The sequence below is a fragment of the Chiloscyllium plagiosum genome, unplaced genomic scaffold, assembly GCF_037043375.1.
Source record: "Chiloscyllium plagiosum isolate Xiang-an unplaced genomic scaffold, Cpla_swu_hap1 HiC_scaffold_16, whole genome shotgun sequence".
NCBI classification, from domain to species: domain Eukaryota; kingdom Metazoa; phylum Chordata; class Chondrichthyes; order Orectolobiformes; family Hemiscylliidae; genus Chiloscyllium; species Chiloscyllium plagiosum.
Window position 1 is genome coordinate 77,063,728 of NW_028270154.1, and position 16,188 is coordinate 77,079,915.

At 50.0% G+C, this 16,188-nt stretch overlaps 1 protein-coding gene and 1 long non-coding RNA gene across 2 annotated transcripts in view; one reads left to right on the plus strand and one right to left on the minus strand.

Moving 5' to 3' along the window:
• Positions 1-1,434: 1,434 nt before the first annotated feature.
• LOC148147581 (uncharacterized) lies at positions 1,435-12,342 on the minus strand. Its single transcript, XR_015759820.1, has 3 exons — positions 12,213-12,342; positions 2,127-2,346; positions 1,435-1,651 (listed from the first exon to the last, which is right to left on the minus strand). It is a non-coding gene; the product is annotated as an uncharacterized LOC148147581 (long non-coding RNA).
• A 65-nt stretch (positions 12,343-12,407) lies between these two features.
• lman2 (lectin, mannose-binding 2) overlaps positions 12,408-16,188 on the plus strand; it is a 55,754-nt gene continuing 51,973 nt past the window's right edge. Inside the window, exon 1 of the mRNA XM_043703951.2 lies at positions 12,408-12,746. Within this exon, the coding sequence (XP_043559886.2) occupies positions 12,551-12,746 (196 nt within the window). The 5' untranslated portion in view covers positions 12,408-12,550. The remainder of the gene's footprint in view (positions 12,747-16,188) is intronic.

The window sequence follows — 16,188 nt, forward strand, 5'->3', positions numbered from 1 at the left end:
GTTTGTTGAACCACAGGAATCAGGTGAGATCCTAAAGCAGTATTTTGCATCAGTATTTATTAAAAGATTAGAATCCCTACAGTATGGAAATAGGCCCTACAAGTCCCAACAAGTCCACACCCTCCTACCCTTTATTTACCCCTGATTAATGCACCTATCACTATGGACAATTTAGCATGGCCAATTCACCTGACCTGCTGGTCTTTGGATTGTGGCAGGAAACCAGAGCACCCAGAAGAAACCCATAAAGACACGGGAAGAACATGCAAACTCCACACAGACAGTCACCCGAGGTGGGAATCGAACCCGTGTCCCTGGCACTATGAGGTAACAGTGCTAACCACTGAGCCACCGTGCCGCCCTGGTGGAGAAACACATGGAAGTTCGGGAACTTGGGATGATGTCTTGAAAAGAATCCATATTATAGAAGAGGAGGTTCTGGAGATCTTCAAACCTGTAAAGGTAGATTAATCCCTGAGACCTGATCAGGTGAATCCCACGACACAGTGGGAAGCCAGGGAAGATGTTGCAGGGCCCTAGCAGAGGTATTTGTAAGTCTGTAAGTTAGCTTGCTGAGCTTGAAGGTTTGTTTTCAGACATTTCGTCACTATACTAGGTAACATCATCAGTGAGAGCCTCAGGTGAAGTGCTGGTGGTATGTCCCGCCTTGCTATTCATAGGTCGCAGTTTCTTAAGATGGATGATGTCATTTCCGATTCTTTTTTTGAGGGAAGGTAGATAGGATCTAAATTTATGTGTTTTTAGATGGAGTTCTGGTTAGAATGCCATGCCTCTAAGAATTCTCATGTCTTTGTTTTGCCTGTCCTAGGTGTGTGTGTTGTCCTAGTCAAAGTGGTGTCCTTCTTTGTCTGTATGTACAGAAACTAGTGATCGTGGGTCGTGTCTTTTGGTGGCCAGTTGATGTTTATGTATCCTGGTGGCAATTTGTATCATCGACAACCACGAGTGAGGTGCTGGAAGACCGGAAGGTGGCTAATAGTTAAGAAAAGCTGCAAGACAAAGTCAGGGATGTCCATACTGCTGAGCCTGACATCAGTGATGGGATTCAGAGATACAGGATCTATATGTATTTGGAAAGGCAAGGACTGATTAGGGATAGGCAGCATAACTTAATGCGTGGGAAATTGTTTCTCACAAATTTGATTGAGTTATTTGAAGAGGTGACCAAGAAAATAGATGAAGGCAGAGCAGTAGACATTGTCAACATGGACTTTAGCAATGCCTTCGACAAGGTTCTATATGGTAGACTGTTTATTAAGGTTAGATCACAAAGGATCCAGGGACAGCTAACCAATTGGATACTAAATTGGCTTGACGGTAGGAGACAGAGGGTGGTGATGGAGGGCTGTTATTTAGACTGGAGGCCTGTGAATAGCTGTGTGCCGCAAGGATTGGTGCTGGGTCCACTGTTATCCGTCATTTATATACATGATTTGGATGAGAATATATGAGACCTGGTTAATGAGTTTGTGGATGACAGCAAAGTTGGCAGTACAGTGGCCAGTGAATTGAATTGAATTAGCTTTATTGTCACGTACTGACATGAGTACAGTGAAAAATTTACAAATTGTCACTTACGGTGCCATCTTAGGTAGATAGGTACCTCAGTACAGATTCTTGAGTACAAATTCTTCAGAAAAAAGAGAAAAATAAAAAAGCAAAAACTCCAGCATTACAGAAATTCAAAAGTACAAAATCACAGTAATAAATGAGAAAACTAAAGAAATAAAAAATTCAGAATAATATAACAAACCAAAAAAAATGTACAAACAACATTTCAGACAAAGTCCACTGAGTCCAATTCACGGCTCTGGGCTCGAGGAATCGACCCCCACCCCCCCCCCCCCAACCCCATCGGAATCCGAGGATGGACCCACCACGAAGTAAGTGCCAGATGGAGTCACAGACTGACTGGAGCTGCCATGAGCAGTCCCAGACTGATGTCGATTAAAAACAGCTACCCAAGCCACCAAATGAAATGCCAGGCCACCGCCGAAGCTGCCTAAAAGAATCTCAGGCCAGAGGAGACAAACAATGCCATCGCAAAGATGCTGCAGAAGCCGCAAGGAAAACCTGGGCCATTGAAATCCCAGGGCCAGACCCACCTTGTCTGTAGCCACTGCCAAAGTAGCCACGAGGAATGGCGGCAGCCTCCTGGAACCTCCTTCCTCACCCAAAGACGCCAAAAGCAGATGAATGGGATGTTGAGCCGGCACTGGGGCTGCCTCAACAGAAGCTGCCGGGAACTGGAACTCACTTACGATGTTGCTACAATGAGTCCGCACTTGCTGGGCCCACCGCCAATGCAGTCATCACAACCAAGCTCTTCACCAAGAGATAAGTAAAAGAAAATAAAAGAGAAAAAGAAACAAGAGAAGAGAGAGAGAAAAAAAGAAACAAAATGAAAAGTAAAATGGATGGAGCAGATGAGCCCTAGGTTCAGAAGACATCTTACCAGAAGTGAAGAAAGTTATTTAAGGTATCTTGATCAACTGAGCCAGTGGGCTGAGGAATGGCAGATGCTCTTTAATTTGGATAAATACAAGGTGTTACATTTTGGCAACATAAACCAGGCAGGACTTACACAGTTGATAAGAATATAGAACATAAGAAAAAGCAGGAGTAGACCATCTGGCCCCACAAAACTGCCCCGACATTCAGTAAGATTATGGTTGTTCTTCTCATGGACTCAGTCCCACTTATCTTCCCGCTCACTCTAAACCTTAATTCCTTTACTGTTCAAAAATCTATCATTGTCTTAAAAACACTCAATGAGATAACCTCAACTGCTTCACGGGGCAGGGAATTCCACAGATTCACAATCCTTTGGGTGAAGACGTTCCTCTTCAACTCGGTCCTAAACCTGCTCCCCCTAATTTTGAGGCTATGCCTCCTAGTTTTATTTCACGGACCAGTGGAAACAACACCCCTGATTCTATCTTATCTATTCCCTTCATAATTTTATAAGTTTCCATAAGATTTCCCTCGTTCTTCTAAATTCCAATGAGTATAGTCACAGTCTATTCAATCTTCCGGCATAAGCCAATCCTCCAAACTCCAGAAGCAATCTAGTGAACCTCGGCTGCACCCCCTCTAGTGCCAGTACATCCTTTCTCAAGTAAGGAGACCAAAACTGTACACATTACTCCAGGTGTGGCCTCACCATCACTCTATGCAGCTGCACATAACCTCCTTATTTTTAAACTCCATCCCACTAGCAATGAAGGACAATATTCCATTTGCCTCCTTGCACCTGCTGCACCTGCAAACCAACTTTTGGTGATTCATGCACAAGGACACCCAGATCCCTCTGCACAGCAGCATATTGTACTCCATCTGCCAGACCCTTGTCCACTCACCTTATTTATCTTGTATTCCTCTGCAAACTTCCAGTGTCCTCTGCACACTTTAGTCCACCACTCATCTTTGTGTCAACTGCAAACTTTGATACACTACAATCATAAATAATTGCGGTCCCAACACTGATCCCTAAGGCACACCACTACCCACAGATCATCAAACAGAAAAACACACATTTATCCCCACGCTTTGCTTTCTGTTAGTTAACTAATCGTCTATCCATGCTAATACATTACCTGTAACACCGTGCATCTTTATCTTATGCAGCAGCCTTTTGTGAGGCACCTTATTAAATGCTTTCTGAAAATCCAGATAGACCACATCCACCAGTTCCCCATTGTCCACCACACTCGTAATATCCTCAAATAATTCTAGCAAATTAGTTAAACATTACCTGCCATTCATGAACCCATACTGCGTCTGCCCGATGGGACAATTTCTATTCTATTAATGGTAGAGTCATGGTGCAGGTACGTAGTTCCTTAAGAGTGGTGTCACAAGTAGATAGGGTGGTGAAGAAGGTGTCTTGCATGCTTGCCTTCATTATTCAGAGCACTAATATTAGGAGTTGGGACATCATGTTACAGCTGTACAAAACATTGGCGAGGCCACATTTGGAGTACTACACACAATTCTGGTTGCCCTGCTATAGAAGAATGTTATCATACTGGAAAGAGTGCAAGAAAGATTTACAAGAATGTTATTGAGTCTGGAAGATTTGAGTTATGAGGAGGGCTGGATAGGCTGGGACTTTTTTCCCTGGAACGTAGGACGCTGAGGAGTGACCAAATAGAGGTTTATAAAATTATGAGGGGTATCGATAAAGTGAATAGCCAAAGTCTTTTCCCAAAGGTAAGGGAGTCCAAAACTAGAAGGCATAGGTTTAAGGTGTGAGGGGATAGATTTAAAAGGGGCCTGACAGACAACTTTTTAGACAGAGGGCAATGTGTGTATATGGAATGAGCTGCCAGAGGAAGTGGTAGAGGCGAGTACAGTTACAACACTTAAAAGACATTTGTAGAGGTGCATGGATAGGAAAGAAGGATATGGGGCAAACACAAGCAAATGGGACAAGTTCAGTTTAGGAGTGGATGGCAAGGACAAGTTGGTTGAAAGTGTCTGTTTCCATGCTGTATGACTCGAAAACTTGTACACAAACAATTAATTACTTGCAGAAAGAAAGACTTCACATTAACATAGCATCTTTCACAATATTGAAATCTCCCAAAATAGTTCACAGCCGATTAAACACTTTTGAAGGATAATCTACTATTGTAATGCAGGAAAACAGGGTAGTCAACTTTAACTCAGCAAGATCCTAGAAACAAAAATGAGATAATGCCCAACAGTAACTGAGGGCTAAATGACACAAATGATTTGAGCTATAGGGAGAGGTTGAACAGGCTGGGGCTGTTTTCCCTGGAGCGTCGGAGGCTGAGGGGTAACCTTATAGCGGTCTATGAAATCATGAGGGGCATGAATAGGGTAAATAGGCAAAGTCTTTTCCCTGGGGTCAGGGAGTCCAGAACTAGGGGGCATAGGTTTAGGGTGAGAGGGGAAAGATATAAAAGAGACCTAAGGGGCAACTTTTTCACGCAGAGGGTGGTACGTGTATGGAATGAGCTGCCAGAGGAAGTGGTGGAGGTTGGTACAATTGCAACATTTAAGAGGCGTTTGGATGGGTATATGAATAGGAAAGGTTTGGAGGGATATAGGCCGGGTGCTGGCAGGTGGGACAAGATTGGGTTGGGATATCTGGTCGGCATGGACGGGTTGGACCGAAGGGTCTGTTTCCATGCTGTACATCTCTATGACTCTATCACCAGAATTTGTTGAAGGGCAATTCATTGGTGTTCTTCAAATTATTCCATAGATTCTTTAATTTCTAGCCAACTGTGAGTATAGACGGTGCCTTGGTTAAGTAGCTTATCCAAAAAACAGTAATCCAATCACATCCATTCAATTCCCTCTGTACAATACAGGGAAGCTAGCCCAGGTAATGCACACAGAATGTAAGGTTAAATCCATAACCAGATTTCACAGAACCTAAGTTTGACAGTATATTGTACATTTATACATGTGGTTAGGTAAAGTAGATCTTGGTGGAACTCACAAGTCAATCTTTGTTTCTTTGGCTGGGGAGTTTAATTTTTAACTTAATGGAGGTAAATTGAAACAGTTGAATAAATACTGTTGCAAACAAGGAATCTACACTTTCCACTTTGTGTGATAGGAATTAACCTCCAACTATTCTCTGAAATTCTGTAACCTTCAGTTACAGCTTCAAGGTATTGATCAAGGACCTTTAAAGAATGATGTATTAAAGTAGCCAAATTTATTTATTTATTCTGTGACTTACTGTAATTCCCTCTCTGTAGGGTATATGTATGTTAAGTGTTTGGCCTGCCTGTGTGAAAATTCCAAACGCAAATTTCCTAAGCATGATTGCATTTGTGAAACCCTTCTAGAGCTACAAGTGGTAGTTCATCATCTTCTACCAACTTTAACCAGCTGGTTAAAGAATTAAAATAAAATCTACAGAGATATTTGTGACGTGATATTTGATATCATATGCATCTGTGGCTTTTTTATGGTTGAACAAAGGTGATTTCATCTGCTCCGATGAACAAATAATGTGGATGCCTCAAATCTGAAGAAAATACTGAAATGCTGTATGTACTCAGCAGTCTAGTATCATTTAATGTTTGTGACCTTATGGCAAAACGGAAGTGCATACTGTCCTGTGTTCTGACATATTTCAAAGGATTTTATCTGGGCGATATTCTTGCCAACAGTCATTCAGTTAGTGGCGCAAAGCTAATCAGGTGCTTTGTGATCATATTTAATCACATAAGAAATCAGGACTGTGTTTTCAGTTTTATGTTGAAGTGCAGTGCTCTTTATGGTGTGGGTAATGCAAAATCTATGTTTTGCAGATTCAACATTTCAAGAATGCCATTAGTTATGATTATATTGTTCGCAGAAAGTAGATTTCAGTTACCCATTTAATGTTAAATAAATTGATTCATTAGTTTACAGTTGAACTGTGGTGTGTAGTCTATATTCACTCAACATATTGATATTAACAAACTCAATTGGTAGCCAATGATATGTATTCAAGAAAAAAAGCAAATCAAGTGACAAGGATTCATTATTCAACTGCTGAGCTGGTAGATGTATGTGCTGGTTCACTGGGAAATATGAGATTACAACAATGATCATTTATACTCCAAAATGAGTTGTTACTAAGAACAAGAAACAAAACAACGGCTCATGATGTAAACCTACTATTGGTGGGCAAAGATTCCATGCAATTCGTAAAGCAGGTAATCCTTCTTAAATTAATCTCTACAATTTGGTGCTATTATACACTTCTGTATCATTTGAACTATTTATAAAGTAAATAATTCTCAAATAACTTTGGGGAAATAAGCACCAGATAATACTGTATACACTCCCACACTGTCTCATGTATGTCATGCTGTATAGACTGACACACTGGCCCATGTGTGTTGTACTGTATCGGTAGAATCACTGTCCAATGCACATCATGCTACATACACTCCCACATTATCCTGTGTACATTGTGTTGTACATACTCTCACACTCTCGAGAGTGTGGTGCTGGAAAAGCAGCATCTGATGAGCAGGAGAATCAATATTTCTGGCTCTCACATTCACACTCTCTCAAGTACATCGTCCTGTACACACTCTCACATTGTCCCATGTACATTCTGCTGTATGCACTCCCACATTGTCCCATGTACATCATGCTGTATAGACTGACACAGTGTACCATGTATATTGTGCTGTAAAGACTGACACACTGACCTATGGACACTGTGCTGCACACTCCCACATTGTGCTGTATACCCTCTCACACCGCCCTACGCACATTGAACTGGTTAGACTGACACACTGAGTTGTGTACATTGTACTGTACATATTTTCACACTAAACCATGTATATTGTGCTGTACACACACTCACAATTTCCAATGTATATCATGCAGTATACACTGACACTTTTGTTCCATGAACACTTCATGGACACTGACATACTGTTTTATGTACACAATGGCATACTGCTGGACACTAGACCCATGGACATTGTTGTACACATCGACAGACTGTGCCAAGGACACTGTTGACATGCATTGACATGCTGCTCCATGGACACCATGTTATACACATTGGTATATTGTTTCCTTCACATGGTATTGTAAAATTTGTACACTGTGTCAATGGATACTATGTTGTACACATTGACACATTGCTCCATGTACATTGTGTTGCACACATTTGACACACTGTTTCATCTAGATTGTTGGACACATTGACACACGCTTCACATACAGTGTGTCAGTGTATACAATACAGTGTATATGGATAGTATGCCGACGTGAACAATACGGAACACATATAGCAGTGTGTCAATGTGTACAACACTCTGTATGTGGGACATCGAGTCCATATGCACAATGCATTGTCCATGGAGTAATGTGTCAGCATCAACTGTACAATGTACATGGAGCAGTGTATCAATGTGTACAAGATACCAAAGTGGAACAGTGTCTTATTGTGTTCAACACATTGACACACTGCTCCACCTACAATGTGTTCAAGACAGCGTACATGGAACATCATGCCTGTGTCCATAACACAGCATACACACAAGTGTGCAAATGTGTACAGCACAGTGTAGATGGAATAGTGTGACAATGAGTCCAACATAGCATGCATGGAATGTCATGTCTGTTTCCACAATACAGCGAACATGGAACAGTTTGTCTTTGTAAACAACACAATGTACGGGGAACAGCGTATCAATGTGAACAACACAGTATACATGGAATTGTGTGTCAATGAATACAACACAGTGTAGGATTCTGATTTGCGGTCAATAATTTGCTGGTTTTAAGTGGTTCGAATCACCCCCAGATCCCTGGTTCTGACACTGGACTTATTTAGGAAGGTGAAATGAAGAAGGAAGTAGACAGGTGTTTCAGGGCAAATTAATCTCTGTGTTTATTAATTACAAAAGATGAGTATGATACAAGAAATAAAAGGTAAATATAATAAACAGTGAAATTGACAGAACTGTATAGAGAGCAGTAATTAAATATACTATTCTTTAAAACAAATACAGGTTAAACACTATTAGAACTCACACAATTAGAACTCACCTGATGAAGGAGCAGCGCTCTGAAAGCTAGTACTTTCAAATAAACTTGTTGGACTATAACCTGGTGTTGTGTGACTTTTAACTTTGTCTACCCCAGTCCAACACTGGCTCCTCCACATCATGACTGTTAGAACTAAACAGCAGTTTTAATCACAGAAAACCTTAATCAGTATTTTTAAATTGGGGTTCCTGCACTATCACCACCTGCATTCCCCTCCCTGTTAGCTAATGAAAAGCTTTGAGGTCTCGGGAGTTTCAGCTCACCACTGAGGAAAACACAGTTTTAAAGTGCATCCAGTTGCTGAGCTTTATGCTGTTGGCTCTCTTGGTTCAGAACAGGCCCAAGTCTAGAAGCTCTTGTACGGATAGCACTTACTTACTCCCCCTCCCACTCCACCAAGGATATGCAGGTCTTTGGACTCCTCCATCGCCAGACCACAACAACACGACGGTTGGAGGAAGAGCGCCTCATCTTCCGCCTAGGAACCCTCCAACCACAAGGGATGAACTCGGATTTCACCAGTTTCCTCATTTCCCCTCCCCCCACCTTGTCTCAGTCAAATCCATCGAATTAAGCACCGCCTTCCTAACCTGCAATCTTCTTCCTGACCTCTTTGCCCCCACCCCAGTCTGACCTATCACCCTCACCTTGACCTCTTTCCACCTATCACATTTCCGACGCCCCTCCCCCCTACCTTTTATCTTAGCCTGCTGGACAAACTTTCCTCATTCCTGAAGAAGGACTTATGCCCGAAACGTCGATTCTCCTGTTCCCTGGATGCTGCCTGACCTGCTGCGCTTTTCCAGCAACACATTTTCAGCTACGGATAGCACTTGGTTGGCGTCCCCCCTCTCGGATGTCCTTTATTGCGATGATGCTTTTGGTTTGGCTTCCTAACTCAGCTTCTCTGTTCGGCCTCTGCGGTTCTTGGTTCCGAATCTATTGTGGGGGAGCTGTTTCTGCAGAAGCTTGTTGTTGAGGTAAGGTCAGGGCTAGTAGTTATACAGACTGTGTGCCCTGTTTTCTCTCTTAAACATGTGTTGCCATTGTGTTTCTGATGTTCTCTTTGAGGTCAATTGGATTCGAGATAGTTAAGAGTGTGTGTGAATGTATTTTGAATGAAGTTGAATATCCAGTATCTCTGAGGCTCCATACTGTCTGCATTGGGTTGCCTGAGGTGTAAAAGTTAGTTTTGGCCCAGAGTGTTAGGTTTGGTTGATTGTTCCCTTAAAGGGGAGGTTAAATTGGTGAACAATAGTCCCAGACAGAAACTATTCTGGCTCTGTGAGCATTTGTTGCAGCCTGAACTCAAGGTTTTGTCCTGTATTTCAGATACCCTGCGTTAGAAAAGTCCAGCGTCTTGTCCAGTAATTTAGATAATGGGGACTTTTGCACAATGGAGTGTACGTGGAATAGCGTGTCAATGTATACTGCATAGTGTACATGGAGCACTGCATCAATGGGTACAACACAGCTTATATGGAACAGTGAGTCAATGTGCATGGCACAGTGCACGTGGAACAGCAGATGAAAGACCCTCCCCTTCTCATTATACTTTCTTCCATCCTCTTTTGTAGGCCAGTAGATATGAAAGTTTGTATATATGTACTAATAGATTCAAAAACAGCTTCTTCCCTGCTATTTTCAGACTCTTGAACGGACCTCTCAAATGTTACTTCTGATGTTAGGGTGGCATGGTGGCTCAGTGGTTAGCACTGCTGCCTCACAACACCAGGGTTCCAGGTTCGATTCCAGCCACAGGTGACTGTCTGTATGGAGTTTGCACATTCTCCCTGTTTCTAAGTGGGTTTCCTCTGGGTGCTCCAGTTTCTGCCCACAGTCACAAAGATGTGTAGGTTAGGTGAATTGGCCATGCTAAATTGCCCAGTGTTAGGTGCATTAGTCAGAGGGAAATGGATCTGAGTGGGTTACTCTTCAGAGGGCTGGTTGGGCTGAAGGGCCTGTTTCCACACTGTAGGGAATCTAATCTCTCTCTGTGGCTCTAACATTGTATTTTGCACTCTGTTCTGCTACCCCAATGCATTTTGTGGTACAATCTGCCAGTAGAGCATGCAAAACAACATTTTAATTGTACCTCGGTATGTGACAACAATAAATCAATCAATATATACAGTGTTGTGTACATTGATACACAGATCCATGTAAAAACTGTGTGCTACATATTAACAAGTTGTTCCATATAAACTGTGTTGTACACATTGGGACACTGCTCCATGTAAACTCTGTTGTGCACACAGACACAATGCTGGACATATTGACAAACTGATCCATCTCCACTGTGTAGTACACACTGGCACACAGTTTCATATCCACAGTGTTGTTCACATTGACACACTGTTCCATGTAGGAGAAAGTGAATACTGCAAATGCTGGAGAATCTAGAGTCAAAAAGTGCAGTGCTGGCAGTGTCTGAGGAGCAGGAGAGTCAACATTTTGGGCCTAAACTCTTCATCAGGAATGTGTTCCATGTACACCATTCTGGACACAATGACACACTGCTCCATCTACACAGTATTACATACATTGACACACTGATCCATGTGCACTGTTTTGTACACATTGATGTACTGCTCCATCTACACTGCACTGCACACATGGACACACTATTCCATAAACAGTGCACATATTGACAGACTGCTCCATGAACAGTGCACTGCATGCATGGACACACTATTCCAGACACACTGTACATATTGACAGACTACTCCGTGAACACTTTGCTGCACATAATGACACACTGTTCCATGTACAGTGATGTGGAGGTGGCGGTGTTGCACTGGGGTGGACAAAGTTAAAAATCACACAACACAGAGTTATAGTCCAACAAATTTATTTAGAAGTACTAGCTTTCACAGCACTACTCCTTCATCAGGTAACTAGTGGGGCAAGATCACATTTTAATTGCATGACACTGTAATCTTTTGATATAAATTTTGTCTTACAATCCTGCCCCACTAGCTACGTGATGAAGGAGCAGCGCTCTGAAAGATAGTACTTCCAATTAAACCTGTTGGAGCATTGCCCTTTGATGATAAGGGCATTGCTTGTCACTGGCCACTCTGGTGTTTCCTTTCTTCCTGGTGGTGGAAGTGGAATAAGGATTTGTTCACCTGTTGTCTTTCATTGTGTCGCACACCTGCACGTACATAACATGGGTGCTGGGGATAGGCAGAAGTGTGAGGGGCAAAACATTAAAAAGAAAAAATAAATAAACTTGTTGGACTATAACCTGGTGTTGGGTGCCTTTTTTTTAAAACCATGTACAATATCGTACATATTGACAGACTGCTACATGAGTGCTGTGCTGTGCACAGTGACACACTGTTCCATGCACTGAACAAATGGACACCCTACTCCAGACTAAGAAGTAAGCCATCCAGGACTGGGGTGAGGAAAAACCTCTTCACTCGGATGAAGCTGTTGAATTCTGACCCAGTTGATGAGATACAGTCAAGAGGGAGCTGGAGACGACCCTTGTGGCGGAAGGGATCCAGGGGCACGGTGGGAATGGGATACTGAGGTTACTGATCATATTGAACGGGAGTGCAGGCTCTTGGGCCTACTCATGCACCTGGTTTCCATATCTCCACAACAGCACACTCCCTTCTGTATCTTTGAACACCGACCTTTGACCTGTGCACCAGGCAACACGCTGACGTCCTGGGCGAAGCCTGAGTTGCTCTTTGCTGATTGGGTGCGCCGTGTGCAGCACGATTGGGCCCTCCGGGTGGGCCCCGCTAAACACCGAGAGCGGCGCGGGCGCGGGCGCGGCCTCAGTCTGCGCGTCACCATTTCCGGGTGCCCTTCCGAGGCCGAGCGGGCGGCGTCCGGAGGCTGCTGCCAAGCCCCTGGTTGGGGAGGAAGTGTGTTCCACAATCCGCTTTCCCCCCCCCCCCGCCGCCCGGATCCCTGGTTCCGGGGTGCCCCTGGAAACGGAGCACCACCGGAAGTGAGTGCGGAGAAGATGGCGGCGGGTGTGTTGGGCGCTTGGATCGGGCGGGGAGAGCGGATCCCGGCTCGGACACGGCCCGCACTCAGCAGTTGGGTCCTGCTTTTCCTGCCCTACCTCGGACTCGGGCTGGTGCCGTCCGCCGCTGACATGACGGACGGCAACAGCGAGCACCTGAAGCGGGAGCACAGCCTGATGAAGCCGTATCAGGGTGAGTGCAGGGGCACGGCAACGGGAGGGACTCCCACTCCGGGCCCGGGGTCTGAGGGTTATGCACAGCCGCACCCTTCCCTTCCCTTCCCTTCCCTCCATCAGGACCAAATGGTTGAAAACTTTCAGAAAGATCTTCACTCACCTTGCAGTAGGAAATACTCCGTGAGAGGTCTGACAGTCATTCGGGGGAGGGGAGGTGGGGGAGAAGTGGAAGAGAGAGGAGGTGGGGTGGGAGAAAGAGAAGGAGGGGCGGGAGGTGGAGGAAGAGGGGGAGGAGGAGGAGGAGAAGTGGGAGAAAGAGGAGGAGGGGCGGGAGGTGGAGGAGGAGGGGCGGGAGGTGGGGGAGAAGTGGGAGAAAGAGGAGGAGGGGCGGGAGGTGGGGGAGAAGTGGGAGAAAGAGGAGGAGGGGCGGGAGGTGGACGAGGAGGGGCGGGAGGTGGACGAGGAGGGGCGGGAGGTGGGGGAGACGTGGGAGAAAGAGGAGGAGGGGCGGGAGGAGGACGAGGGGCGGGAGGTGGGGGAGAAGTGGGAGAGGGAGGAGGAGGAGGGGCGAGAGGTGGGAGGAGGAGGGGCGAGAGGTGGGAGAGGAGGAGGAGGAGGGGCGAGAGGTGGGCGAGGAGGGGCGGGAGGTGGGGGAGAAGTGGGAGAAGTGGGAGAGAGAGGAGGAGGAGGAGGAGGAGGGGCGAGAGGTGGGCGAGAGAGGAGGGGGAGGTGGGCGAGAGAGGAGGGGGAGGTGGGCGAGAGAGGAGGGAGAAGTGGGAGAGGGAGGAGGAGGAGGGGCGAGAGGTGGGAGGGGAGGAGGAGGAGGGGCGAGAGGGGGGCGAGAGGAGGGGCGAGAGGAGGGGCGAGGAGAGGCGGGAGGTGGGGGAGAAGTGGGAGAGAGAGGAGGAGGAGGAGGAGGGGCGAGAGGTGGGCGAGAGAGGAGGGGGAGGAGGAGGAGGAGGAGGGGCGAGAGGTGGGCGAGAGAGGAGGGGGAGGTGGGCGAGAGAGGAGGGGGAGGTGGGCGAGAGAGGAGGGGGAGGTGGGCGAGAGAGGAGGGGGAGGTGGGCGAGAGAGGAGGGGGAGGTGGGCGAGAGAGGAGGGGGAGGTGGGCGAGAGAGGAGGGGGAGGTGGGCGAGAGAGGAGGGGGAGGAGGGGCGGGAGGAGGAGGGGGAGGAGGAGGAGGGACGGGAGGGGGGGCGGGAGGAGGAGGAGGGGGAGGGAGGAGGGGGGGGAGGAGGGGCGGGAGGAGGAGGAGGGGGGGGGAGGAGGAGGGGGGGGAGGAGGGGCGGGAGGAGGGGGAGGAGGGGCGGGAGGAGGGGGAGGAGGAGGAGGGGCAGGAGGAGGAGGGGGAGGAGGAGGGGCGGGGGGGGAGGAGGAGGGGCGGGAGGGGAGGAGGGGCGGGAGGGGAGGAGGAGGGGCGGGAGGGGAGGAGGGGCGGGAGGGGAGGAGGGGCAGGAGGAGGAGGAGGGGGAGGGGCGGGAGGGGGAGGAGGGGCGGGAGGAGGAGGGGCAGGAGGAGGAGGGGCAGGAGGAGGAGCGGAGGGGGGGAGGGGCGGGGGGAGGAGGGGGGAGGGGTGGGGGGAGGGGGGGAGGGGCGGGGGGAGGAGGGGGGGGAGGGGCGGGGGGAGGAGGGGGGGAGGGGCGGGGGGAGCGGGGGGAGGAGGGGCGGGGGGAGGAGGGGGGGAGGGGCGGGGGGAGGAGGGGGGGGAGGGGCGGGGGGAGGAGGGGGGGAGGGGCGGGGGGGAGGAGGAGGAGGAGGAGCGGAGGGGCGGGAGGAGGAGGAGGAGGGGGAGGAGGAGCGGAGGGGCGGGAGGAGGAGGGGGAGGGGCGGGAGGAGGGGCGGGAGGAGGGGGAGGAGGGGCGGGAGGAGGGGCGGGAGGAGGGGGAGGAGGAGGGGGGGAGGGGGGAGGGGCGGGAGGAGGGGGAGGAGGAGGGGGGGAGGGGCGGGAGGAGGAGGGGGAGGAGGAGGAGGAGGGGGGGAGGAGGAGGAGGAGGAGGGGGGGAGGAGGAGGGGGGGAGGGGCGGGAGGAGGAGGGGGAGGAGGAGGAGGGGGGGAGGAGGAGGAGGAGGAGGGGGGGAGGAGGAGGAGGGGGGGAGGAGGAGGAGGAGGGGGGGAGGAGGAGGAGGGGGGGAGGAGGAGGAGGAGGGGGGGAGGAGGAGGAGGTGGGGGGGAGGAGGAGGAGGTGGGGGGGAGGAGGAGGAGGTGGGGAGGAGGAGGAGGTGGGGGGGAGGAGGAGGAGGTGGGGGGGAGGAGGAGGAGGTGGGGGGGAGGAGGAGGAGGGGGGGAGGAGGAGGGGGGGAGGAGGAGGGGGGGAGGGGCGGGAGGAGGAGGGGGAGGAGGGGGGAGGGGGGGGAGGAGGGGAGGGGCGGGAGGAGGAGGGGGAGGAGGGGGGGAGGAGGAGGGGAGGGGCGGGAGGAGGAGGGGCGGGAGGAGGAGGGGGGAGGGGCGGGAGGAGGAGGGGGGGGAGGGGAGGGAGGAGGAGGGGGAGGGGGGGAGGAGGAGGGGGGGAGGAGGAGGGGGGGGGGAGGGAGGAGGAGGGGGAGGGGGGGAGGAGGAGGGGGGGGAGGAGGAGGGGGGGGAGGAGGAGGGGGGGGAGGAGGGGCGGGAGGAGGAGGGGGAGGGGCGGGAGGAGGGGGAGAAGTGGGAGAGGAGGAGGAGGGGTGGGAAGTGGGGGGGAGGAGGGGGAGAAGTGGGAGAGGAGGAGGAGGGGTGGGAAGTGGGGGGGAGGAGGGGCGGGAAGTGGGGGGGAGGAGGGGTGAGGAGGAGGAGGAGGAGGAGGAGGGGCAGGAGGAGGAGTGGCGGGAGGAGGGGGAGGAGGAGGGGGAGAAGTGGGAGAGGAGGAGGAGGGGTGGGAAGTGGGGGGGAGGAGGGGGTGGGAGGAGAAGGGGAGGAGGGGCGGGAGAAGTGGGGGAGGAGGGGCGGGAGGAGGGGGAGAAGTGGGAGAGGAGGGGGAGGGGTGGGAAGTGGGGGGGAGGAGGGGCGGGAGGAGGAGGGGAGGAGGGGCGGGAAGTGGGGGAGAGGAGGAGGAGGAGGGGCGGGAGGTGGAGGAGGAGGGGCGGGAGAAGTGGGGGAGGAGGGGCGGGAGAAGTGGGAGAGGAGGAGGAGGAGGAGGGGCGGGAAGTGGGGGAGAGGGGGGAGGAGGAGGGGCGGGAGGTGGAGGAGGAGGGGTGGGAGGAGGAGGAGGAGGGGCGGGAGGAGGAGGAGGAGGGGCGGGAGGAGGAGGAGGGGCGGGAGGTGGGGGAGAAGTGGGAGAGAGGAGGGGGAGAAGTGGGAGAGAGGAGGGGGAGAAGTGGGAGAGAGGAGGGGGAGAAGTGGGAGAGAGGAGGGGGAGAAGTGGGAGAGAGGAGGGGGAGAAGTGGGAGAGAGGAGGAGGAGGAGGGGAGGAGGAGGAGGGGCGGGAGGTGGGGGAGAAGTGGGGGGGAGAAGGAGGAGGGGCGGGAGGAGGGGGAGAAGTGGGG